Raw genomic sequence first — 27491 nt, 5'->3', positions numbered from 1 at the left:
TTGAAAAAGCACCTTTGGGATATGGTGCAGCTTTTTTTATAAGATAGAAGAAATGCACATGACAGCCTCTAGGGAATATATATTAAACACAGCATGGTGGTTTTTCCTAAATAGAACGACAATATAATTATTTCAACATCAAGCTTTGGTCCAAGTAAAACATTATCACTTCAATTTTTTAGAGCGGTGGATAGCTTCTACTTAAGTGGTGGGCTGGTAAATGGTTCATTTTCCTGCTGTATAACTGTAATTTTAGAAGATTAGAAGTTATGCCAGAGGTCAGATAGTTCACCATGATTGCTTCATACGGTCTTTCATTAACAGTAATGTTCTTCAGCCACACTGGATTCGGTTACTCTCAACGATGGCCACTTCATTATAAAGTGGTCAATTTTTCTTTCCAGTGTTATCATGTTGACAGGTCATTTGGACACATGCTATTTTCCTCAGCAGTATCGGTCCATTCCTCACTTTGGTAGGCTGAAAGGAACAGGTTTTCTAACTGTGTCAGGAATTCTTCAGCAATGAAGCTATTGGCAACACTGTCCAGAGTCTTCCTCATGCACTCCAAAAGCTAGTTTTAAGATGGAAGAATAAAGACAAAAATAATGTCAGAGTTGATTAAATATTTATTGTAAGCCGCCCTGAGTCCCCTCAGGGAAAAGGGCGGCCTATAAATGTCATTAAAATGATTAAATGATTTAGGAGTTATGGGGTAGCGGGTAGAGCAACTATACATTTATTATGATTCTTTAACCAAAGCCTATTAAGACCTCATGCCCAGGTTTATTTACATACACTCACAAATGTATATCACACACGCTACCCAGAAATAGCTATCATGGATTCAATGAATTGCTTTTCTGCAGTGAATGTTCTTCATGACGAATAGCCAATTTGTTAATGTAGTTGTTACTTCAAGGTATATGTGATTATATCTGAAACATGTCAAACATTACCCAATTCAAATAGTCTATATATAGAAAGCCATATCAATAGCTTTGCAAACACCTCTCTTTAATCCAAGAAATGTATTCTCTGCTGCTCTGCCCTTTTTTTCCACTGAACAGAGGCAATTTTTGTGAGACTTGTTAAAGCTAATGCTTATTACATAATTTATCCATCAAAGTTGTACATAAGGATTTCTTGAGATAATGATAGTCCAAATTCACTCTGCAGCATGTTATAGTCTATGCGGAGTCTGAATTGGGGGAGTGTTGGTTAGTGACTGGAGGCTGCTTGGCAAATATTGTTTGAAAATGGTGCTAACCCTATTTTTGATTGGTCCACCTTATCACTCTGTTGTATGGTATGAATCAGCCACTTGAATGAATGATAAGAGTATATTTAGTTCCACTGATTCAAATAAAGGAACCATCAACACATTTATGGAACTAGATATAATCTACTACCTGCTCCTCACTTTTCAACTAGTGCACAGAGAAGTTTGTTCGAGTGCCAAGTGAAATATCTGTAAAAACAAAACAAAACCAGGATCTCCCTAAGCCTGAAGAACCTCAACTAGAAGTATGTAAAATTCATGCAATGATCAACAGATCATTGTAAACAAAATCATGTAGACTGCAACTGATGAGAAAAGATAAAAGTGAGAAGACTCAGTGTGGGGACATTCATTTTTGCAAGGATCATCTGTTGGGGTAAAATTCTGGCCATTTTAAGCTATTTAAGGTTTATACATCTTGATGAAAATTAAGACAGCCAGGCCATAAGTTTCTGAAGACAAGTTTAATCTACCCAAGAGAAGTCTATTTTGCCAAACATTCATTGATTTCGGTATTTTATAAGAGTAAGTTGCTTGGGAGCCTCATCAAAGAAATGGTAAATATATGCAAATACATAACCATTTACTCACACTTTTTAGCACAATTTCTCTCACATTTAACAGATTGGATCCAGATTTAGATACACTTAGTACACACAACCAAAACTAATGCCATGAGTTTTTACACTTAGAACAAATCTACTAACATCAGAATCCAACTCAAGATTTCTATAGTAATTAGACACAATTATGTTGCCTGAAATTTCAGGTGAGAAACAAAGAATTTCAGAATGATTACCTTCTGCAAACACGTTAGGTCTGAATCTCTATGGAAGATTTTATCCATGGGCACACAACTATTGAATGAAACATGGCAAGACAATGTCAGAGGATACATAAAAGTACTTTTTATTGAAATAAATACTAATTTGGACTAACTTGAAAGATTCCAAAATGCAAGCAGCTACACACCTATGAGACAGTCTGTATTTTTCAATTATCCACTGTGTTTTTTCTAATACTATCTCCCACTGAGGCTCTTCCAACATTTGTTGCACTTCAAACTTGTATGGCAGGCCTGTAAGCCATTAAAACATATCATATTATACAGAATCATATACAAAAAGTGCTGCTCTCTTTGATTTAAAGTTTATTGTTCACCTCCCTTTATTTGCACTGACAAAAAAAGCACAACACTGGTTTATAACATCAAGACCTTGATCTAATTGTCTTAATTACAGACCAAATTAGCTTAAGTTCTAAAATCAGGTTCAAATCTGTGTCGAATTGCTCATTTAATTGCTTGTCCATAGTATAATTGAGCAGAAAATGCATGCCTTGTTAATTTAAAAAATGAGATGTATTATACAAACTATAAAGCCATTTGATTATAACTGGAAACTTTCGACATCTTGGATACTCAAACCTTTAATTATTGAAATTGATATTAATTTCTTTTCCTCCCCTCTTTCTATCACAGATAATCCTATACTGCAATTTATACAAACTTCAATTGTCTTTATTCTTTGGATATCAATTTACAAAGGATTATTGATAATATCAAGAGATTAAAGGCTAGATACAGATTTTATAAATCCACAGGCAAGTTCTCTTATTGCTTAGCTTTTCCAATTTAACCAGGCTGCTCTGCTGATAATATTTTTAAGAACGGGGTTTAAGTAAATTACTCAAACCTCCAAATCTACCTTCTACAATTTCCCTGGACACAGACATTTCAGATACTTAGAAAGCCATATGTTCATTTATCTAGATTCTAGACCATTAAAAACAAAAAGATAATTTATATACTGTACTAGTTATTGAATGTAGTCAAGCAGATGCTAGCAACCATCTGACAGCCTGTGAACTTCAGATTGAATTTGAGTTCTAACCTTCTAGTACAAACAAGGAACAAAACAACTGAAATCTTCAGGTGTCAGAGGCACAAGGGTAATAATGCAGATGCCCCCCCTTTGTAAGTATGCTTTTTTTTTTTTAAAGGACCCAAATCGAACAATATAATATAATTTTGCACCTTTTTGCCTTCCATAAATATTATGGGGAAATGTTCAATTCTGTTAGTTTTGGATAATTTTTAAAATATTTTTTAAATGTGTAATTTAAGTTTGGGGTGTAGAGATGACTCCTAGGAATGTTACGACCACTGACATGCCTATAAATTCTGCATTGCTAATCACAAAGATGGATCTAATATAATTGCAGATTTTAGTTAAATACTCTTAAAATTGGTATCTACTTCCACTTTTCCATATTCCTGAGCCAGCATGGGCATTTATGAGAATGGGGGGGGGGGGTGTGAGCAACTGGTCCATAATAAAGGCTGGTATTTAGTGGAGGGGGAGCCTAACTTACTCCAACCCCAAAAGCTTGCTTCACTATAAATGCAAACGCAGATCACAAATTCCTGTAACCCCAACATCTTGGTGTTCAGAGTCAAATTCATTAATTCAGTTTGCAAAAACTAGAGTATACTTTTCTTCCCCACCCCCAAGGTTTCTAATTAAGCATAGTTTAATTATAATGACTCTTTCTCTTATCTCTCCAAAGCCTGCTTTTAAAACACATTGAAATAGAACCTATAACAGAGAGGATTATTTAAAAAAAAACACTTACGGTAGGATCCATCTGAACTAGTCTCATCACTAATTACAAGACAAGTGATCTGAGAATATGGAAGAGGATTATTTCGATTGTAAGGACTTATAATCATTCCAACAAACATTGAGCCACCTCTGGAAAAATAGCTCTGGAGAAAAATAAGAATGCAATCAACAAAAATATATACTTTTCCTTCTCTGCATATAATCAATCAGAATGAAAACGTATCAATAACAGTAGTATATCGTGGTTTTATTATTCAAAGTTGCATATGGCTAATAAATAAACAGCACTATTTCCAACTGTTATAATTTCTATCCCTTTTATTCCACAGGGATATATTACCTGGTATTTTGCCTGGGTATCAATATCACGTAGGGAAGGATTAGGGTCAAAGGCAGGATGAGAATGGTACCATCCAATGATACTGTAACCTCTAGCAGCAAGTATCTCTGATGCTTGAGTTTGAGATACTGGATCCATTTCACACTGCAAGCCTGTACTAAGGCTATTGCAGGGTTCTGCTGCACAGACCTGTAAGTTAACAAATAGGATTTAATAGGGATGCTACAGTTGAATGTTTGTTTTTTAAATTCTGAAGAACATGCTCTATTTTAAAATGGACATCTGAATTCCAAATTACAGAGATCAAGCTCTTAAGCAGATGCTCATTAATGGATACTTTGATATATTCTAGTTCAATTTAGTCCACTATAACTCATTTCTTGTAATAGAAAATTATATTCCAAATTATTCCCTGAAGTAACTGTTTCTGTTTCTGTGTTTCTCTATTTCCCTAGAGGAGACATAGGAGAGCATCCCCATAGTGTCTAGAATTCATAACAAATTGATAAAAGCCCTTTTTAAAATTAAAAATAAATACGGTACTTACTTCAACTATTCCATCAGTTTCAGAATATCTTCCACCTAACAAACCAATTACTTCTGCCATTGAAACATGAGCATGCTAAAAATACAGGAAAGAAATAATAATAATTCAAATATCATTCGTAAAATGTTGGCAATCTTTGCCCATTCTTATTCTCTCCCCAACATATATAGAAAAGAAAAAAGTCAGGTAGAATTATAAAGATTGGGACACTTTATCCCAACTATTTTCATAAATATTGTGCTTAGACACACTAGAAGCCTATGTGATAAAGGTCTATGAAACAGTTACTACCTCTTGAATTGTTACAAATGAGAAAATTGGTACATGAGAAGTTACTGTCTTGACTAAGAGAGGGAAAGATATACTGGGATGGAGTTTTATTTATTATCCCTAATTGATAAACAACTAAAACAAGCAGGAAAATATGTTAGAAGATGAATCTTATATAAGGTGTCATATGTAAGATATCATATAAAGCACATATAATTGAGAAAAACATTTGCAGGAATAATTAAGATATTCTCTCAGAGACATCAAAACAACATATTTTTTAAAAAAATAACTTCCAATAAAAACAAAAATGGGCTAGTTCCACTATAAATCCATATTAAGAATCAGTTTCAGTTACATCAAGCAATAGTTAATATGTATTTATAAAGCACAAAAAGATTGTAATTTTATTTAACCATGACTTAAATCTTTCAACTAATTTAAAGCCATTTTGTAAGGGATTTCAATAGAACAGGGCTTACCAAATCCATAACCAGAAGTGCTTCTGCAGATACTGTCACTTTGAATGGCTCCTAAAAAGATAAAACTCATAAGAAAAGTTTGCTTAAGGAGGCTAAAACATGTTCATCTTTCCAAAATCAGACTTACTGGTTTTTCTTCTGTATAGGAACAGCAAGGGATCAGCTGAAATGGATCAAATGAACTACAGAATGAAAAAAAGAAATATCTTAAATTGCAAAATTAATGGAAAGAAAACATTTAAATGCTGCATAATTTCTTCATATTTTTAGTTTTAATTCCAATATCCCAAGTGTTCATGATTGGTTCAAATAAGCACTTTTATATATAAGAAAAAAAATTCAATGGACATATTTCAATCTTTTTACTGGAGTATGGACTTTATAGAATGAATTTAACTCAATTTAATCTTAAATTCTTCTGACAGGAAGCTCGCAAATCTAAAATCTCACCAGTCAATTTTTTTCCAAAGAGATTTTATAAATTAAAAAAAAACCTTTTGGTGTGTCTTTGTCCTTTAAATGCTTTTGATAGTTTATATTTCTGATCTTCTCTCCTCTTTGCTAGCTCCTCAGCAGAGAGATGCTAAAAACAAATATATGCATTAGGTAAACTACCCAATAACGAGTGTTAAATATACTTAGGCTCAAAGAAATCAGTGAGCTGGAGAATGCTTAATTTAGTTGTCCCACTAGCCAATGCTAACAGCTGCTACCACAAACTAGCTTTATGCCAAATGCACTTACTTAAGTGTCAGAAATGCACAAATCCCCTCTACAGAAGTCAAAACAATTTCTCTCAGTGAAAAGAATGAACATTCTGCATTTTCCCATTGGTAGACTGCGTAAGGACATTTTAAAATATTAAAATATACTATTCTGCCAAGTATGTCTGCTTTAGTTTTAGTCTGTTCTTACTTATGGTCAATTCAAGATGGCATACATAACTAAGGTTCCCATTTCCTATTTTCCACACAGCAACAAAGATAGGTTGGTCTAAAAGAGACTGATCAGTCTAAAGGCATCTAGCTGGATTTCATGGGAGGGCTAGAACAACTGGTCTACAGCCCAGCAAATAACCCACAATACCAAACTGTGTCTCAATGGCACTTTGAACTGTTTCTACATAGGCTCTCTAATCCTTGGCTAAGAAAACTGGATGGTCATAATCAACAAGATCAAAGCATTCAACTAGATCAGTAACCATAGAGTGTTCAAAGGAAATTTACAGATATAGTAAGATGGCCACAACTCTTAATTTCTTATGAGGTATACAATCTCATAACACAAAAATCCCATACCTGATTTTAATAGTTAAATGCCATGTTCAATATTTTAATGGTTACATGAAAAATATTCCCTTTTCTGAACTTTTAAGGGGCTACAAGTCTATGGCCCCTAAATATTAATCTAAACCACCCGGCCTGGAAAAAAACCAGAAAAATTGGAGGAAAAACAGTTTTTTTCCCCAAACAGCTTTGGGGGGAAAAAACATTTTTCCCAGTTTTTCCGCTTTTTTCCCCAGGTCTTCCCATCTGTACCCTCACCCAACCCTCAAAGTTGGAATGATATTCTAACAATCAAGAGGGACATCCTTCCCATCAACCTCTGGACATGGAAAGGCCCACCTGGAGGCCTGGCTATAACTGGTCGAAGTGTGTTCCAGAAAAGGGTATCCTCTTAGCTACTATATTTTTTGGAGTATAAGACACACCAGAGTAGAAGACACACTAAGGTTTTGAAGAAGCAAACTTTTAAAAAAGTTTTTGCACTTTGCAGACCTCCCAAAAACGGCCCATTTTTCACAAAAATGGGCCGGTTCCCCCCCCCACCAAAAAGGGCATGAATAGCCTTCAGGCGGTTGTAGAGTGCTCCTGGGGGGGTAGGGCAAAAACAAGCAAAAAATGGCCCATTTTTCGCAAAAAGGGCATGAATAGCCTTTAGGAGGCTTATAGAGTGCTCCTGGGAGCTGGGCAAAATTGAGTAAAAAACTTCTCATTTTCCGCTCATTTCTGCCCTCTCCAGTCCCCAGGAGCACTCTGCAAGGCTCCTAAAGGCTATGCACACCATTTTGGTGAAGGGGGGCAGGGTTTTGGGAGGCAAAAAATGATGTATTCAGTGTATAAGAAGCACACAGATTTTCAGCCTCTTTTTTGAGGGAAAAAGGTATGTCTTATATGCCAAAAAATACGGTATATACATACTCAAACAAGTTCAGGAGTCTAAAATGTTAATTACCTCAAACGTCTGTCCTTCCAAATCTCTGGCGTCGCACCAGTTTCCCCATGGGTCTCTCACTCGCCGCCTCCTCGTACGCTGTACCAAACAGAAATGCACTCACACATCTACTCAAGTGCACCAAGCTCTCTTCATAATTTATGAAGGACTGTCACAAAAATATATGCAATGTACAATGATCCGGATTGCCTCTCTCCTTACCAGCTGATGAATATAGATAACACATGAACTTTAGCTGACCCAATCTGACCCACTTTTACTCTTTCCAGCCTCGTTTCCTACTTCCGCATGCATCTATGCAATGCAGAAGAAAATTACAGACAACTCCTGTAGCAACGGCAGATGAAAGGGCTGGGGGGGGGGGGAATACCAGAAGCCATGCTGGTCCTATTTTCCCTCTCTAGCTATTCTTTCTAATCTAGCATTGGGGGGAAAGTATATAAGTAGGCTCAAGTGTCTGCCTATTTAGTCAAGCTAGTCACACATGATATACCAAATGTGATGATGTCAGAAAGAGAAGCCAAGAAAAGAAAGAACAGCTTTGAAAATGGACTGGATTTAGTAGGAGACTGCAGAGAAAATGACTCCAGAAAAACAATTGGGCAACGATGCAGAATGTTGCAAGCTGCTTCATTCTAAGCCCTCCCTCCATTCATGTAATAACAAATTGAGCTGCTTTTAAAGGTGTGTGTGTGTGTGTGTGTGTGTGTGTGTGTGTGTGTGTGTGTGAATCGCCAGGCTTTCTCTCATTTGTTTTACTTTGTATTTATATAACCTCACTTTTTGCTCATAATCAACTGCCTCGCTTAGCAATGGAAATTCTGGTTCTAAGTACCATGATTAAGTGAGGACTAGCTGTATAGTGCATTAACTGGTCGCTTCAGTTTTTGCGAACGATAGTCATTTCCTCAGCCTCCAAAGTTAAATACATTGACTAGAAAACGAATAATCACTATTATATACCTGCCCAATGATCTAGTTGAGAGCAATATATAATTTAACAAAATCTCTGCAAAAATTGCATCCTGGTTAGAATGCCAATATATAATTTATGAAGTCAAAGAAATCTCACCACTGTGTCAAAAAATGTATTCAAGTTTGTGTTCCTACAAATATGATTCCTACAAACGAATGCAGAAGAAAGAGAATGAAGAAAAAATAACCCAAAGAATCACAAACACATGAGCCTGTTTTCCATCTCACCATAGATTGTAGACGTTGCACAAGCTGATATGCATCAACAGCATCCTTGCCTTCCTTGGGTCGTACTTTGTCAACTGTTTGCGGTCTATTATACACAGCTTGCTCTGTAAAGGTGAAGAGATGTTGCCCTTCAGTCTACACTTTAGACAGATGCTCAAAAAACAACTAACCTCAGGGTGAAAACCAAACATCTGATGACAATATTAACTTTGCACTTATTGTAATTCTATCATTCAAGTTAAAATTTCCATGCAATCATGAGGTTTATGTGACTAAATAGAGCATCACTTCCAAAATAAATAAATAAACAATCAATTTGCTCATTTACTGTATATGCTCTTTAGAATAGCAAAGCTTTGTAAAGAATGCCAGACTAAGAATTGTTACAAGTTACATAAACAATGCTACCTATGGAGGAGTATACAAATGTGGAGGCAAGATGGAGAGATATTACAATATAGCTGAGTATTACACAACATTAAGGAAAATAATAAAATAAACTTTTGGGATCCGTCTCTAATCTATTATAGAGTACAGGCATCAGATCCAGTTAAGTCCCCAAACCTAACTGAAGGGAAAAAGAGACAGCAACCAATTTGCTTGTTTTAAGAGAAAACAGCAAATGCTTCATTCAAACTGCAAATTCTAGGCACATAAAAATCTACATTACAAGTAGATCCTTATGCATAGCTTACAGAGTTAAATCATGTACTCCACAGATTAAGCAGCCAATACCAATTAAGTTGACCAAGATATTAACCCCACTATTATTTTTCTTCTGGTGACATTATTACAAGATGTCATAATAAAACCTAATACATTTAGGATTCATATACTTCATCTTCCATATATTGCGCTGAACAATCATTGATTCCCTCATTTATAAGACAGACCTACTTCTGGCATCTGAAAAACCTTGACCGCCTTTGTTGCCACTGACCACAAAGAAAATTTAGTGAAGAGAAATAAAAGAACTAATTTATCAAAAGACACTAATTAGTTTCCAACGTCTTAAACAGGGATAATGATTTTTTATTTCATTTTCTGGCACACTATTTATAAAGTATTTGTTATCAACTGACACACTTGATCTCCTCATATAGAATCCAAATCTATTATGCATACACTCAGAACTCCTGATGAAACTTCACTTAGTTTTTAACTGGCCTTCAGCCCACAAAAGTTACCACTTATTAAACTATTCTATTAATTAAATAGGAAACTTTTTTCATACAAAAAGCTGTGTTGTTGTTTTACCACAAAGGACATAGTAAAGCAGAAAAATACAATTCTGAGGTAATGAAAAAAGAGAGAAAGAAAAAGATCACATATGAGTTCTTGATTCTCTCTAGGATTGGCATCTGACCTCCAACCACAATAAGCATATTTTAAAAATGCTATTTCTAATCATTATTCTCTTTCCACCTCAAGTCTACCAGCACTTTCTAAAAGAAAAGGTTCAGTAGAATTTTCTATGTCTTTGGTAGCTGTGAACTGCTTTGGAGACTCTTGAAAAAAACAAAGGATACAGATGTAAATCTAATGAAAGAGTGTTCTTTTTACCACAGCCGAAGTTAATTGCTCCTATTAATTCCAGGTAAGTATGTATTCGTCCAATGCAGTTGACATCACCGCAATTCTTCAGTCCTGGACGTACCGATGTCTTGTTCAGGTATTTTGGTTTGATTCTTTCCCTAAAACCAAGTGGAATCACAATTTGAAAATATAGATTTGACACACCTAAATGTATCTCATAATTTCAGGTGGGTGGGTGCAGTCATGAAAGCTATGGGATAGTTGCCATTCTTCTAGAGAATTTCTATTGAAGCGATAAAAAGCAATGAAAGGCAGCTGGTGACCTTGGGATGAAAATTCTCTCTCAGCCCAGCCCTACTTTATAGGGTTAATGATGTGGGCAAAATAGGAATTAGAGAATTAAGGTAGGTTTGCTGCCTTTAAGTCATATATAAAGACAGAATCATACAATAACAATAGTATTTCTGTAACAGCCATATAAAATAGATTGGGCCTTAAGTTTCCTGACCTGACTGCTCTACAGTTTTGCAAATAACTGTTATCAGGGTGCACAAATGGGGGGGGGGGGGCAAAGATGGCTACCAAGTCATGTATTGTAAATGACCACCACACAACAGTGCAAGTTTATCAAAAATATCCGAACTCTTAATTACACAAAACATGTTTGTTGCATACCCTATCACCGATGGCATTCTTTCCACCAGCAAGGTGTGTGCCTTAATCAGATGCCCTTAAAAACAGAGTCAGATGAACCTGAAGTGATGCTTCCAGTTCATCAACAATGCTTACCATTGGTCCAAAATATAATTTCTAATTTTCAAATAGCGCTCAGGTGTTTTGGCTTGACGCCCAACAAAAAATTCTGGAATCGCTTGCTTTTCTTCTTCCAATATAATGCCTTTATCGATTACTATTTCTTGGTCTGGTGACTTAAGCTCCTCTGCATCCATCCGGTTTTCCTCCCCAAGGGGTTCAGAAGAAAGGAAATGAATGTCGCTGTCAGTTATGTCCTTTGGTTCTTCACAAAACTCTGGGCTAGGAAACCAGTTGGGACTTTCAGAAGTCCCTGTTCTGTCACACTTCTGATTCTCTGTTTTTATAGTCCGATGCTCTTTACTCTCAGCGCAGGATATTGCATTTTCATCTGTGTTTTGCTCTGGTTTCGTAACATCCTGGGTTAAGAGAATAGCAGGCATGTGTTGGGCAGAATCCAAAACAGGTTCTGTCCAATTGCTTGGCTCGGATGGGCTTTTTGGAACATCTAATATCTCAGACTTTCTAGATTCTTGCTGATGTTCACAGGATAAAAGTTCATCCATTTCATCTGTAATGTCTACTTCCTCGTCATCTGATAATTTTTCAATTTTCACTGCATTTAAATTAGGGTCCGCTCGACCTCTTAAATGTTCTAGTGCCCATGTCACCTTCTTCCTTTCAACATCCTCACTGCTTTGTGGAAGAGGAGCACCGATGTGCTGCTGCTGCTGCTTCACTTTTTCTACGCCATCACTTTTTGCCTGGTTACATTAAGAAGAGTTAAGCATTGCACAACTAAATTAAAAAATCAAAACAAAAGAAAATACTTGTTAAGACATATACATAGAACCAGCTACTTCTCAGTGTTGCCCCGTTCTCCAGTTAACAATTTCCCCATTCTCCAGTTAACAATTCCAGATAGTAGCAATAGTCAGTGTTTTCATCCCAAGGTAACAATGCATTAGATGATAGAACTGCTTCTATATACAAAATGAGGGGGGGAAGGGGGGATCCAGACACAAAAACTTAACCAGGTGTTCTCAAAATTTCAATAGAGAATTTGGACATTTGAAAGAATTTGAAGCTGCATGAGTTATAGTCCATTTGTGTGATGCTATATTTCACTCAGTGGCTCAATTAATATTAATTAAAAGGGAAGATGGACACTAGATAGATTTGATCAATTTATTTCTTATAGCTCAGTGATGGCTAACCTTTTCCGGACCGAGTGCCCAAAGCGCCCCTAAAATGCAATCCCACTCCTTACCCCACCCCCGTGCACACACCCCGTGCATGTGCGGCAGAGACCCAAAGACCAGCTAGCCAGCAGGAGGCATGCACACATGCATGGAGGAGCTGAACTGGGGTGACAGCTCGCATGCCCAGAAAGGGCGCTGCGTGCCACAGGTTCACCATCACAGTTATAGCTGATCATTTCTACTTGTCATCCTGTCAAGTAAAACATATTTCTAATTTACCTTGTTCTTAAAGTATTGTCTGGCATAGCTCTTTACTTGAAGAACGTTGCGCCTTCCAATCATCATAGCGATTTTTGTCCATCTTCTGCCAAATTTAGCCTAGCAAAAAAATAAATATAAATTCAGAAGTGGAAATATAGAAGAGATAGCAATATATCTAAACATGGCTATTGCAAGGGACTGTAATGGTACATTTATATGTGGCCATGACCTTGGAAGACAGGAGGAAGAAAACAGCCTGGTAAACAAAATGTGAGTTTGAAGGAGGAAGGGCTTGTAAAAAAGACCTCAGAAGGGACCCTCTCTGGTTCTCAGGAGAGTAAAATTGAGGGGTACTTTCAGACTTCCAAAATTTTGTTAATGAAACCTTACAATAAAAATAGATCTAATATCGCTGATGGTCCTTCTTGATTGACTACCTCTCATGGCTAACAGTTATAGAGGTAGTGGCTAACTCATTCAGCAACCATTTGCAGTGACAATAATGATGAAAAAAATATTGTGATCAGTCCTCACATTCAGACCTTTGTAGTTCGGAAAAGCAAAGGAGTGTTGAAGTAAGATCATAAGCTGCAGTTGTTAATCCCAATTGTGGTTGCTAAATGAGGACTACCTGTACTGCCAACAAGTACTATGGTCACACTCTGAAATATCATGGAGACCCCCAAAGTGAACCACAGTACTTCCTTGTCAAATGAGTTTTTTTAGAATTTAATTTTAAGATACACTTTTCCGGCAATCTCCAGAATGGAATGATAGCTTTGCTAACAGAACAGACTAAGGAATTTAGAGGAATTTAAAAAAAATAGTTTTCAAACTCAGTTGTGTAAATCCTTATTAGGAAGCTAAACCAGATTATATCTTACTCTCAGAAGATAAAGAGTTTTCCATCTTCCTTCTCAAATTTGCTGTAAGTGATTGGGAATTTTTGGCAATAGTGTGATAATCAGTACAAGGAATTGCACTTCCTTTGTAAAGCATCTTAGAATCCCTTTTGGCTTGCAAAGCTTACCTTATCTTATTCAACACAGAATGTTTTAATGTTAAGGCTGAAGGATGGCTGATTATCACCAAACTTGCAATAAATGATTCAAGTAGAATTATAGATAGTCCTCAATTTATAACCATTCTTTTAGTGTTTGTTTGAAGTTAAAACATCACTAAAAAAGTGACTTTTTTCACTCTTATGACATTTGCAGCATCCCCATAGTCATGTGATCAAAATTAGGATGCTTGGCAACTGGCTAATATTTATGATGGTTGCAGTGTCCCAGGGTCATGCGATCAACTTTTGGGACCTTCTGACAAGCAAAGTCAATAGGAAAGCAAGATTCACTTAACAACTGTGCTACTAACATCTGCGGTGGCTCACTTAACAAATGTGGCAAGAAAGATCATAAAATAAGGCACAACTCACTTAACAACTGTTTTGCTTAGCAAAGGATTTTGGGACTCAATTATGGTCATAAGTCAAGGACCACCTGTACTTTCTTGTTCCTTTTTAAACAATTATGCAGTATGGTTGTATTTTAAAACTGTTTATATGAAATTATAATGTTAGTAATATTTACCAGTCCTTCTTCAAACTTTTCCTTTTCTTCTGTTGTCCACTTCAGTGAACTAGTTGTTGATTTTGTAGGTGAACGAAGCCTATCAGAAAGCGAAACACTTGATTTCATACACATCCACTTAAATAATAAAAACAAAACTTTTTATAATCAATTGCCTTTACAAAAAATACTTGTCTAAAAAATAGACATTTCTTAAACAAGGATTTGGGTTCAAGATAAAAGACCCTGTGACTTGCAGTATCTTGCATATAGGATTTCCTAACACTCCACCATTCTGTTTTGGGAGTTGTTAATGTGTAGATGGTATTAAAAATATTTTGCCCTGATAGAAGGGTCTTACCAGCAACATATAATCTTGGATCCAATCCAATATGAATGCAAGAAATTCAATTATTTCAGAGTGTTTATAAACAACACAATAAATTCTACAAGCATAAAACAACAATCTTCAACTGAGATTTAGCATCAGAAGTACATACGTGATTTTTGTTTCTTTCTTGTGTGGACTATGAAGTAAAAACAAGAAAAGTAAATTTTACTTAATATTCTACATTTAGCAGACATTTGTAAAGTTATCTTTATAATGTGTACATTTTTAAAAAGTTTTTCAGGATTCTGATTACTTTCAGCTTTTATTTTCAATTTTAATTTTTATACCTTGTCGAATGAAATTATGTTTTAAAATATTAAATTCTTGCTTTAAAAAATTAACAATGTTGTCAGAAAGAACATTAAAGAACTGGTGGCCCAGCAAATGTTACCTTTTTGTACATTTTTTATCATTTTCCTTCGGCTCATGCCAATTTTTTTCTGGAAGAGACTTGCTAGACAAGTAATATCTGAAATATATTAAGGACTTCAGAAAGTACAGGTATGCGAGAGAAAACTTTTCAAAGGAATGTTTGGGCAGTTATTTATTCAAAGCAGTGTCACTGAAACCCAATCAATGTGTGTAAGTTGTAACACTCATGAAGTATTGTCATAACACCACATATTCTTGCACAATACTTGGTTAATGAAGAAAAATAATCCCACATGTATTTAATCAAATTTCATTGAAAGCTTAATGTGCTTATTATTATAACTGAAACAAAAGAAAACATAGATAAGACACATAAAATTTCTCTGTACCACCACCCATGTTCAGTGAAATTAGAATAATTTTACTTTCAGACTTCTTTCCTGCAGAAGAAATAATAAAAAACAATATTTGTAACTCAGGATTGAAATGAAGGGTGCGCTCTGAGCTTGGTTATTCACTTGTAGGTAAGTTTCAGGACATGGAAAAAGCAAAAATCTACCCAGGATCCCCAAAAACTGGTGGTAGACAAAACAATCACAGTACATAACCCAAGTTCTTCCTTTTCACATAGGACAACTGAATTTATTCAAATAAGTATGTCATATTTATGAAAAGAAGCCTTCATGTTTTATGTCCTTGTAAATCTAATCTACAAGGACATAAATAATAATCCTCTTTTTCCACAGAGGATTAGGACACTATTGGCAAAAGAAAGTATCTTGGGAAATAGGTATGAGGAACAAATTGTTATAAAGCCAGTCACAATCCTTAATAGCTGCCTTCTGATTACAAATCTGCATTACAGCTCTTTTTCTCACTTTTTAGTAGGAAAAGGATACTCTTCTTCCAGAAGCATCTTCTCAATGACAGCCTTGTTTTCTTCACTAATTGTACTATCAAGACTCCAAGGCTAAGAGAAAAAATAGCAGTTATACAACATTAATTTTCATAACAAGAAGTGGTATGAAGAGAAAGAGAAATCCTCTGAGATGCAAAGTGAAAAAATAGGCATATTTGTAGGAAAGCTCAGAAAACCTGAGGTAAAATTTGGTTTAAAAAAATAATATAAATTAGTAAAATTTCATCCTTTGCTTAAAAACTCAAAAAGGAACAGGGACAACAATTATAATAAGCATGCCTCAAAAAGAAAAAGACGTATACATAAACATACTGCACATAGCTAGCTATGTCCCCAGGCTTAAATATTTTTCATTAACACTGCATGTAATATTTCCTTTCTGCCTATGGTAGTTTATACACCAAAGTACATGGAAATTAAAAGACATCAAAAAGCATTTGTCCCAAAATACAAACAATGATAACTCATTCTTCCGTTATATTCTGTAGTTTACTTACAAGCACCACATCTGTTCTCCAAGTGGAATCAAGGTAGTGATCTTGAAGTAAACTGGATGATGGATATTGATAGCTTCTGAAACAAAAATCCAGAGAATAAATATTATCCCAGGCAATGTATTTTAATATTTTTAAATGTTGTATAATATTGCCCTGCCCTTGATCTTATCCATTTATCTTTACAAGAGCATATGGATTAACAAATAATACAGTAGAAGAACAGGCCGAACTAGAGAGCTGGGTTAAATGTTGCCACAAGAGATCTCAAGTTCAACTCCCTCTTGAATTCTGTTGACCTTTATCTAAAGACAAATTAACTTTGACCATTAGATTCTCATGTATAGGTAGCAATAATAAACTCTTCTATACTTTGGACTCAATGAATGCTCCTGGTTGGCTTCCGGGGAGGGGCCTGTCGCCGTCGGCAGCTTAACCGAGCTGCCCCCAGAGTTCTGGTTCGTTATCTACTCAATATCAAGAAGATAAGTCTTTTTTCAGACAAGAAAAAAGCAGTGAGGAATCTCAGCTGGTAAGAATCTTCTTTGAAGTTCACAGTTTGTTTCTTTTTGGGCTGTGAACGGAGGGGGAGGATCAACCCAAAGCTGAGTCATTCAACTCCGACCCGAACTTCTCAGCTGTTATCTACAGCACAAGACAGGAACCCCCCCCCCCTTAGGACAATCTTTAGAAAACAGACTATTGAAAATCAATACGAGCAAAGACCAAACTTGTGAACTTTAAAATTTTTCTCTATCTGAAATACCAGCTTCAATGTTATAAAAATCTCTTTTGTTTAATTGTCTTCAAAATGGCGCTTATAGCTTTTGCATTTGTTATCTCCGGCTTCCTGGTACAGAATTAAAGGAATAACTTTTTATAATCTAATTAGACCTACTCCCTCAAAGCCTTCAAAGACTCTTTGTTGTTGATAGAGACATTCCAAACATTCCAAACGGACTTTCTCTTTTGAAACCCTCCGTAAAACCCTTTGTAAAAAAAAAGGGGGGGGGGAGGAATTTCTTTTTCTCCAAACAGCATAGTGGATTAGCAATTTAGAATAAATAATTAAAACCAAAATATAATGGCATCCAAATCAACCTCTGTGAAATTACCTCCGAAAACGTCTCCCATACCTGGCACAAAGTTGCAGCCCCCACCCTCTATGCCCCCTAGTGGAGACGTACTAACAAAAGAATTTTTCTTGGAAATGTTCAAAGAATCCAGAGAACAGAACTTAGAAATGTTTAGAGAATCCAGAGAACAGAATCTAGAAATGCTTAGAGAGTTCAAAGATGAAATAAGGAATGAGATGGAAGTTCTATATGACAAATTCGATACTAGGGTCACTAAAATGAATGATGATATAATGGGAATTGTAAATGTGATGACAGAATATATTTCTGGAATGGAAGATAATTTAGAAATTCTCAATGAAGCTAAAACTAACCTGATATCCAAAACTGAAGTGGTGGAACAAAAAATTGATAATGCTGAAAAACAAATTATTATGATACAGTATAAGCAGATGGAGCTTGCATTAAGAGTGAGGGGGCTGCGTGAAGAAAAGCAGGAGAACTTAAAGCAAATGTTTTCTGAAGCTTTTGACCGTCTGGTGGGAAAACCGGGATCCAATTTTGATTGGCAGATTGACAAGACTTTTCGTGTTAACTCGTGGGCGGCAAAACAAAGGCAACTCCCCCGAGATGTGGTAATATACTTTGTTACAAGAGAATCTAGAAATATGATATTACAAGAGTCCTATAATACTAAGCTTCAAATTGGTGGACAGGATCTGATTGTTTTGAAAGAAATACCACCTCAAATGCTAAGAGCCAGAAGAGATTATGCTTTTCTGGTGGAAGAGCTCAGAAAGCGTCAGATACAGTACAGATGGGATGCCCCATTCGGTATTATAGTTACAATGGACAAACAAAGATATCGTCTCAGTTCTGTATGGAAAGCTCGTGATTTCTATCATAAGATTCTGAAGATGGGATACCCTGAATCTTCGGGATATGGTGAAAAACCACGAGACGAACAAGATAAACAGCAAACCACACAACCATCAGATAAAATGTATCATCTCCCTCTCCCGGAAGGGCAAGGAGTCAAGGAAAAAAGATCCAACCGTATGACCACCAGACAAACGGATAAACAAGCTACTATGCAACAATCTCAACAATCGTTGGCCATTGATCAAGGAGCTACAGCAACAAGCTCAGAAGCTGTGGGAGGAGCCAAACCAAAGGTGAGACAGGCCTTGCGGGAGGCTCTAAAAAAGCTTCAGGCAACCAAAAATGACAACTAAGATTTTGACATGGAATGTTAACGGACTGAACTCTCCACAGAAAAGAAAGAAAATATTTCATTATCTCAAACAGTTTAAGAATGACATAATTTGTTTGCAAGAAACTCATATCAAATCAACCGATCAAAAATATTTGTTTAGCCCCAAACTGGGCCAACATTTTGCGACCTCAGCCATGGAAAAGAAAAACGGCATAGTAGTATACTTAAGAAAAGACATTAAAGCTGAGCTAATTGAAGCAGATCCCTTTGGAAGATATATTGCATTAGATTTAATCTTAGAAGGGAAAAAGACGTTACTTTTGGGAATTTATGCTCCTAATCAACAACAAGATGGATTTTATAGAAATCTCCATGCTAAATTAGTACAGTGGGACTTTGAGTCTTGTATAATATTGGGTGACTGGAATGGCGTGATCGACACCAAAAGAGATAAGAAGACATCTCGCCCGAACACCAAATTCCGAGCTAAGTTACCCAAACCCTTTTTTGACATGCTGGACGACTTTGAATTGCAAGACGCTTGGCGCGAGAGGCATGCAGAAGAATATGACTTTACCTTTTTTTCCAACAGACATCAATCTCTTTCAAGGATTGATTTTATACTAATTACAAATGATTTACTTTGCAGGGTGAAGAAGACAAAGATTATGGCGAGAGTTCTTTCAGATCATAATCCAGTCTGGATGGAATTGGGAAGGGTAGCCCAGGCAAGAAGGTCCTGGAGGTTGAATGAAAACTTATTTAGATATGAAAAGTATGTTAATGACTGTAAAAAATTGCTATCGGAATATTTTGTTCTTAATATGAATAAGGGTACATCTATGGAATATGTATGGGATGCAAGCAAAGCGTATATGAGAGGAGTATTAATGAATATAAACAAAATACATAGACACAAACAAGGGCAAAAACGAAAAGAATTGGAAGAGGAAATTAAAGGGAAAGAGTCAGAATTAACATTGAATCCAGGAGATACAAAGATTAAGGAAACAATTTCTATACTAAAATCTCAGTTTGATATGCTGATCTCTGACCAGGTAGCCACCAGTTTATTATATGCTAAACATAATACTTTCTGCAACGCAAATAAACCCAGTAGGTGGTTGGCTTATCAGATTAGAAAAAAAAGGAAAGCTCGAAATGTATCCAAATTGTGTTACAGAGGGAAGGAAGTGTTTCAACAGGAAGAGATCCAAAAGGTATTTCGGGAATTTTTTACAGAGTTGTATAAAGGGGATAAAATTAAGGACGTAGACATAGACAAATACCTAGATAAAGAGAAAATCCCCCTAGTTAGAGAAGAACATAGGCATAAGCTGAATCAACCAATAACCTCTGGGGAAATTCTGCAGGCAATTAAACAATTAAAGTTAGGGAAAGCACCAGGCACAGATGGTTTAACAGCTGTTTATTATAAAAATTTACAGTTAGAAATGGTAGAACCCCTCAGAGAACTATTCAATAAAATTCAATCGGGAGGGAAAGTGCCCCCTTCGTGGAAGACTGCGTTCATATCGTTGATACCCAAAGAAGACCAAGACCTTACCCAGCCAAAAAATTATAGACCTATTTCATTACTCAATGTAGATTATAAAAATTTTACTAAAATATTAGCAAATAGGCTAATGGTGGTAATTCAACAATTGATACATACCGATCAAACTGGTTTTATACAGGGCAGACAGATGAAGAACGTTAGATTAATTATTAACGCTTTAGAATACCTGGGAAAGAACAATCAAATCCCGGCCGCATTCATATTTTTGGACGCGGAGAAAGCCTTTGATCGAGTTAATTGGCAATTCCTGCTGAAGACATTGCAAAAAATGCAGATAGGAGATGGCTTTTTACGGTCAATTGGTGCAATATATCAGCAGCAAACAGCCCAGATCATTGTCAATGGAAGTCTGACAGACTCCTTTCAAATTGAAAAAGGTACAAGACAGGGCTGTCCTCTGTCCCCATTATTGTTTATTATAACTTTGGAAATACTGTTGAATAAGATACGGGGCTTGGGCGGTCTAAAAGGGATTAAGATTAGACAGCAAGAATACAGAGTCCGTGCATTTGCGGATGATCTGGTCATAATATTGGAACAACCGCAGGAATCTAGTAGGGTCTTATTGAACACGATCAATCAATATGGTCAAGTCTCGGGATTTAAAATAAATCTAGGAAAAACCAAAATATTAGCTATAAATATGACTATCAAACAGAAGGAAGAACTGGGGGCGATGCTAAGATGTGAGGTAGTTAAAAAAGTTAAATATCTTGGAGTTAATATTTTAATCTCAAATGGGAAATTATATAAGCATAATTATGAACCACTTTGGCATAGTATACAGTTGGAGTTGAAAAGGTGGGAGAAACTGCATTTGTCCTTGCTGGGTAGAATAGCGGCAGTAAAAATGAACATTTTACCAAAATTTTTATTTCTTTTTCAAATGTTACCAATACTTAAAAGAGATGCGAATCTTTCAGAATGGCAGAAGGGTATCAACAAATTTGTGTGGGCAGGAAAGAAGCCGAGGGTAAAGATGAAAATAATGCAAGATGCACGTGAAAGAGGAGGATTGAAATTACCTAACTTAAAATTATACTACGATGCAGTGGCATTATCTGCAATTAGTGACTAGACTCATCTAACTAATGACAGAATTTTGAATATTGAGGGATATGACTTGTTATATGGTTGGCATGCTTACCTGTTATTTAACAAAAAAATGGATAAGAAATTTAAAAATCATATCTTAAGAAATGCTTTATTGCGGGTTTGGAAAAAACATCAACATAAATTAAATGATAAATTGCCCATGTGGGCAATTCCTAGACATGCAATTGAAAATATGAATGTAGAACAAAAACACGATAGAACCACCTATAGACAACTTCTTATCTCAGAAAGAGGGGTGTTGCAACTAAAATCTTTAGAGGTACTTAAAGAAGAGAAGGTAGTTCAAACGTGGTTTCAGTATGGTCAACTACAGGCTAGGTGGAAAACAGATCAAAAAATTGGCTTTGTAAAAGTTGAGGATAATTTGTTTAAACAAATAAGAGATCAAAGCTCAATGCATATAAAGAGGATATATAATGTACTAATACAGATGGATTCTGAAACGGAACTGATTAAGGATTGTATGATAAAATGGGCTCAGAATATTGAGGAACCAATAATGCTTGAAACATGGGAAAGAATCTGGGTAAGAAATGTGAAATTTACACAAGCACAAAACTTGAGAGAAAATTTTTATAAGATGTTTTATAGATGGCACCTAGATCCTAAAAAGCTTGCCTCTATGTATCCAAATGTTCAACCTAAATGTTGGAGATGTGGTTCTTTTGATGCTACATATTTTCATATATGGTGGACATGTCGTAATGTCAAGGCATTTTGGATAAAAATATGGTGGATCCTGCAAAACATCTTCAAAAGAAGGATAAAATTCACCCCCCAGTTGTTTGTACTGGGTATATGTATTGACTTTACAGCAGTAGAGACTAATTTGGTTCTGTACTTAATAACGGCAGCAAGACTCTTGGTGGCGCAGTATTGGAAGAAGAAAGATTTACCTACAATTCAAGAATGGACTTTGAAAGTTATGAACTTAGCCGAAATGGCCAAAATTTCAGCATATCTCAAAGAACATTCAAACGAGAGATATAAACGAGACTGGAAAAAATGGATTGATTACATAAAAAGTAAATATGGGACTAAGAAACTCCAGATAGCTTATGCTTAGTATCAGTAACAATTTAAATTGTTTAAAATTTGGGTAACAGTAAGAAGCTGAGTTCAATGTAGAGATATTTTAGACTGTGATTGTCCAAAAGTTATACCACGTATGGTCTTTGGGAAGTCGGGGGGAGGGAAGGGAGGTGGGGATTTAGGGGGAGGGGGGAGGGGGGAAATACAATATGTGTTAAACTCCATGATTGCATTTGTATACTGTGACTTTTTAATGTTAGTACGAAAACAGAACAAACCGAATATACTGGAAGGTAATAGAAATATACCGAAGGAAAGAGTCGAGTGAAAGAAGAAGGAGGGTGGAGAGGGTGAGAGAGAGGAGGAGGAGAAGGGAGGGAGGGAATGGATTAGAGGGAGTGATAGGGTTAGGGTTAGAAAGAAGGGGAGGGGAAGTAGGCGTAGAGGGGTGTGTGAGAAGGAAGAATGAAAGTTGGAGGGGGTTGAAAGAGGGTGTATGGTGGGCCAAGGTGGTATATTGGGTTTGTATTGTAGGGGGCATTTTCTATATAAGTGAGGGCCGTGTTTATTATTCAATGTTATATGCCCTGATTAAGCACAGTAAATATGTGATTGTATAGAATGAAAAACATAATAAAATATATATATTAAAAAAAAAATGAATGCTCCTGGTTATTTGCATCCGACAAGTCCTGGAAAAATGATTACATTATTTTATAGCAAAGATCCATAATTCCTTATCTCATGAGATAAACAGTGAAACTTTCAGTTATTGTTGCAGCAGTATGCCATATTTAGGGCCATCTGAACTGAAGAACCAGTAGTTCGAAAAGATCATCCATAAATATATCAGAGTCCTGGGGGAGGAGGAGCCAACGTCGCAACGTTACATCGTGAGGACTCGACAGTCCGAATCCGCCAATGACACTTTTGCCCCTGGATGGTCCGGCAGGACCTAAACTGTCCCAAAGAGACGGTGACTGGGAGGACAAGACCTTGCTGGTCACAGGGACATCGCAAAGTCCCTGATCGCGCTTCCAACTGGCGGCAAACAGGCAGCCCTCAGGCTGACATAGTTGGAGACGGCTCCAGAAAGAAAGAGAAGTGAAAGTGTTCCATCTGGTGAGGTATTTTTTCTTTTCTTTTAGAAGATTGCCCTGAGAAACTTTTTTCTTAAACTAAATTAGTCCTTTAAGTAAGAACAAACCGGCGTACTTAATCCCTAATGGACTGCCTCAGAAAGTTTTTTGCTCTTGCCTGTAAAGATGTTTTGTGGATTGAAGTGATTGCAACATTTCCTGTTTCTCCTTTTGAGGTGAAGAGACTGATCTTTTTTCCTCTATTTTTTTTTACTACTCTAACTTTTTGGGCTTAAATTGAAACTTTTTTTTTACTTTAATAAACTTCTCCTTCTACTTGTTATAATATCATATTATATTTGACGACACTGACTTTGCAACAGAAGGGTTTGGAACTTGTTTTTAAAACCTGATAAAGACTCAAGGCCACAAATAGTCTACTGCTGGAGCGTGTGGAAAATATTTTGGCAAGAATTGGAAAAGGAAAGAAAAAAACTTGAACCCTTCTTTTTTGAAAACCATAAAAAAACATCTACTTAAGATTCAAAATAAAAATAGATACATTCTTCAAAAACTTGTGACAGGCTAGAGTGGCAGAAAGTACCAAACTCCTCTCTTTGCATTTTCCTTATATTTCTTTTTACTCTAAAAAATGGATCAATAATCAGATGAAGAAAACTTGATAATTCAAAACATTTTGGCTGGACTTCAAAATATCTCAGAAGGACTTGAGAGATTTGACAAGAAATGGGACAGACTATGGGATATCACAAAAAAAGATGATGGAGTTGCAGCCCCAGAAATTAAAGAAGCGAATGAAAATATAGAAAACAAAGGTAAGAAGTTAGATCAACTTATTAATGGAGTAAATGTGAATGAAGGTGGAAAGAAGGGAAGCTGGAAAAGTGACTTTGATAATTTGGTGCTTGATCCCAAACCCCAAGATGCAGGAGAAAAAGAAAGAGCGAAAAAGATGGACTTAATAAGACAAATCTATCCAGAAATAAACCTGACAACCAAAGTTAAACTTACATTAATAACAACTCAAGGGCAACAAAACTACATGAGAGATCTTTTAAGATACAAAGTGCGGAGAGAAGTCTTAAACCCTGGAAAGGTTCTGGAAAGGGAATCGACACAACAGCTGGCGAGAGACAAAAGACTATTTAGTTACTGGAAAGACACTGGTTAATAATGCTAGTTGATGAAAAAAAGCTAGTTAATTATTGATGATTAATAAGTAGAGATTTTAGTACTTTATAGACTGTTCTAGATTACCATTGAATATATAGTCGTTAAAATATAATTTACTATGATATTAATAGTGAAATGATAACCTTAATTAGGATAAATAACCAGGCCATAAAAATGTTAATGTATACTTTTGGTGATTGATAATTAGAAATGTTAACATGTCTTAGATTGTCTTAGATGCTTAATGTTCTATTTTCTTAGCATGTAATTAACTAATTTGGAATTGAGGGAAATGACCTATAAATCTTATTAATAAATCATTGTTTAAAGATGGCTATAAAGGTATAATATTGTGTGAGCCTGTGAAGAGAAGAGGTGAGATAAACAGTAAATAACTTTTAGTCAACTACAATAACAAAGAAATATTAATGGATAATATCTAATGATATATACAGGTATGTTATGGGGAGGGGGGAAATGCTTAGATATCTTACTTAACTGAAGTTGTTTTACAATATGTCATAAAGGTGTAATGTTATTGGAGACCTATTGAAACTGCAAATGAATGCCAGTATGTGGTTGTGTCTTTAAATATAAATGATTCTAGATAAAAACATGTTTAAATAATGGTAATTAAATGAGAATTGTGGTACAGGGATAGTAAAATACACAATTTTTTTCTTGGCTTACAATGTACAACTCGATTTGAACGAAGTATATGTAAGGATGGGAAGAAACGCACGGAATATATTTGTAACCAATCGATACGCTTTCTACAAGATGTAACAAAAGATGATTCTTTTTTTGTGTGTTTTGTTTAACTAAAACAAAAAAAATTCAAAAAAAAATATCAGAGTCCTTTGCACACTGTGTATCAAAATGAAAAGTTAACTATACTGTTTAGATACTTAAAATAATAAAATAAAATAATTTTAAAAAGTAGGAACAATTCAAATGATCGTTGGAAAACAACAAAGTATGGAAGTGGAACAAAAGGTATGAAATATGAAAGTCTATGAAAAAGTCTATGAAAAGGTAAATTATTTTCACAGAGATAAAAAGTAATCTATGAACCATGAGATGCTGATAAACAACAGATAAGGAAACAAGATAAGATTTTATCAATTATTCCTGAATTTATCATCTTTACAACTTCTAAACAATGGTCAAAATTTGTATGAGTAAATAATGTTCACCCTTCACACCCTCCAAAGAAGTCTATAGATATTCAACTTCCATCCTTATCTCTGTCACACTGAAAGATTACTGGGAAGGAGACACAGATTTAATTTAACTGTTATAATTTTTAAGAAGCTCATCAAGTACAGCTTATAGTGTAATGCTATGTGAAAATAACCCTGGAAAGCAGAAAAAGCTGCAGCCTAGTCACTCATTATTTTTGTCCTCTAGCAATCATAAGAGAACAGAATAGATAAATTAACTTATAAGACTGCTTTACCTGACTATGGGAGACCGACCGAATGAAACATGGTCCCCGAAGACGAGCCAGCAAACCTAGATCAGTGTTTCTCACCTTTGGCAAAGACGTGTGGACTTCAACTCCCAGAATTCCATGGGCCGTATGGCTGGCTGTGGAATTCTGGGAGTTGCAGTCCACATAATTTAAAATGGCCAAGGCTGAGAAACACCGAGTCCTAGATCCAGGACAGTGGCACGACAGACTTCAAACAGCCCTTGCCATGGGGAAAAGGTCTGGGCGAACGGCATTGCGCGAGGCCTTTCCTCCAAAACAGAACCATCTTCTCGATTGCTAGGCCCCAACCCAACGCCCGCCCTCTCTTACCCTGCCTGCGCTTCCGCAGCGGGTCCCACCGTCGAGTCTCCCTCGACATCAACATCTAACTCTTCCACAGCCTCCATACTGGCACCTCCACCGGATGTCGCGACGACGACAGAGGAAGGGAGTCAAACGTGGGCTGGCGCGTCTTCCGCCCTGGAACTCGGGCCTGGGTGACGTTATAGGAGGTGGGCTCAAGACTCGCGCATGCGCGAAAGACGACCGGCTACTCGTTGGCTCTTGCTTCCGCCCTCAGTTGGCTATGGCGGAGGAAGACGTGATTGGGCTGGAAAGGCGCTATATAGAAAGACCCAGTGTGGCGAGAGAAAGCTCTAGGGAAAAAAATCCAGTCCGGTTCCAATTCGGGAGAAAAAGAATAAAATGGAGACTGGCTGATTGGAACGAAGGTCTCTGTTTATTTAGATACCAGAAACTTCAGTGAGAGCAGCAAATGTTTCTGGAGTGGCTGACCAAATGGTTGAGTGCCTGGATGGATGTTTATAGGGTTCCGGGATGCTCCAAAGGATTGTGCAATGTGTCTTTTATTATTTCAATGGTGGGCATTTTGTTTATGAATAGATTGGCCCAGTCTTCCTGAATGGATACCAAATCTGCATTCCTGAAGGCCATCAAGTTTCTTAGTTTGAAGCTATTTTCCTATGGCAGGAAGACTGGAACTACTTTCTGCCTTTATTAAGATTTTTCTCCTTTGGGGGTACATAGCCTAGCCTTTTTAATAAAGACTATTTTGATCTGGGGAGGAAGAGCTTCCTACAGAGCAGAGTGAAACTGTCTTGTGTGTGTAAAAGCAGAAGTCCCACTGGCCTTTCTGACAGGTCTGGTTTATAGGAGTCTGGATTAGGTCTACACACCTCCCAACGTCCAATGAGAACTCACAGGTTAGGTCTCCTCCGGGTGCCGT

The 27491-nt window shown here is 36.3% G+C and overlaps 1 protein-coding gene across 2 annotated transcripts; it reads right to left on the bottom strand.

Annotated features, from left to right (window-relative positions):
* On the bottom strand, positions 1 to 26745 carry MYSM1 (Myb like, SWIRM and MPN domains 1). Of its 2 annotated transcripts, XM_032218446.1 has the most exons (20): positions 26576 to 26745; positions 16483 to 16558; positions 15966 to 16036; positions 15086 to 15163; positions 14804 to 14830; positions 14325 to 14403; positions 12754 to 12852; positions 11309 to 12036; positions 10547 to 10677; positions 8984 to 9087; positions 7781 to 7858; positions 6040 to 6128; positions 5673 to 5727; positions 5546 to 5596; positions 4794 to 4868; positions 4247 to 4435; positions 3917 to 4049; positions 2255 to 2360; positions 2082 to 2139; positions 1 to 574 (listed from the first exon to the last, which is right to left on the bottom strand). In XM_032218446.1, the coding sequence occupies exons 1-20, from the start codon at positions 26650 to 26652 to the stop codon at positions 410 to 412; spliced, it is 2469 nt and encodes an 822-aa protein (XP_032074337.1). In that variant the 5' UTR covers positions 26653 to 26745; the 3' UTR covers positions 1 to 409. The 2 variants fall into 2 exon arrangements, with proteins under 2 accessions (XP_032074337.1, XP_032074338.1); XM_032218447.1 differs by lacking the exon at positions 2255 to 2360 and having other exon boundaries at positions 486 to 574.
* Between the last annotated feature and the right edge of the window lie 746 nt (positions 26746 to 27491).

Source organism: Thamnophis elegans, chromosome 5 (assembly GCF_009769535.1).
Source record: "Thamnophis elegans isolate rThaEle1 chromosome 5, rThaEle1.pri, whole genome shotgun sequence".
NCBI classification, from domain to species: domain Eukaryota; kingdom Metazoa; phylum Chordata; class Lepidosauria; order Squamata; family Colubridae; genus Thamnophis; species Thamnophis elegans.
Note: the sequence above shows the minus strand (reverse complement) of the source record. Positions and strands in the feature narration are given on the sequence as shown.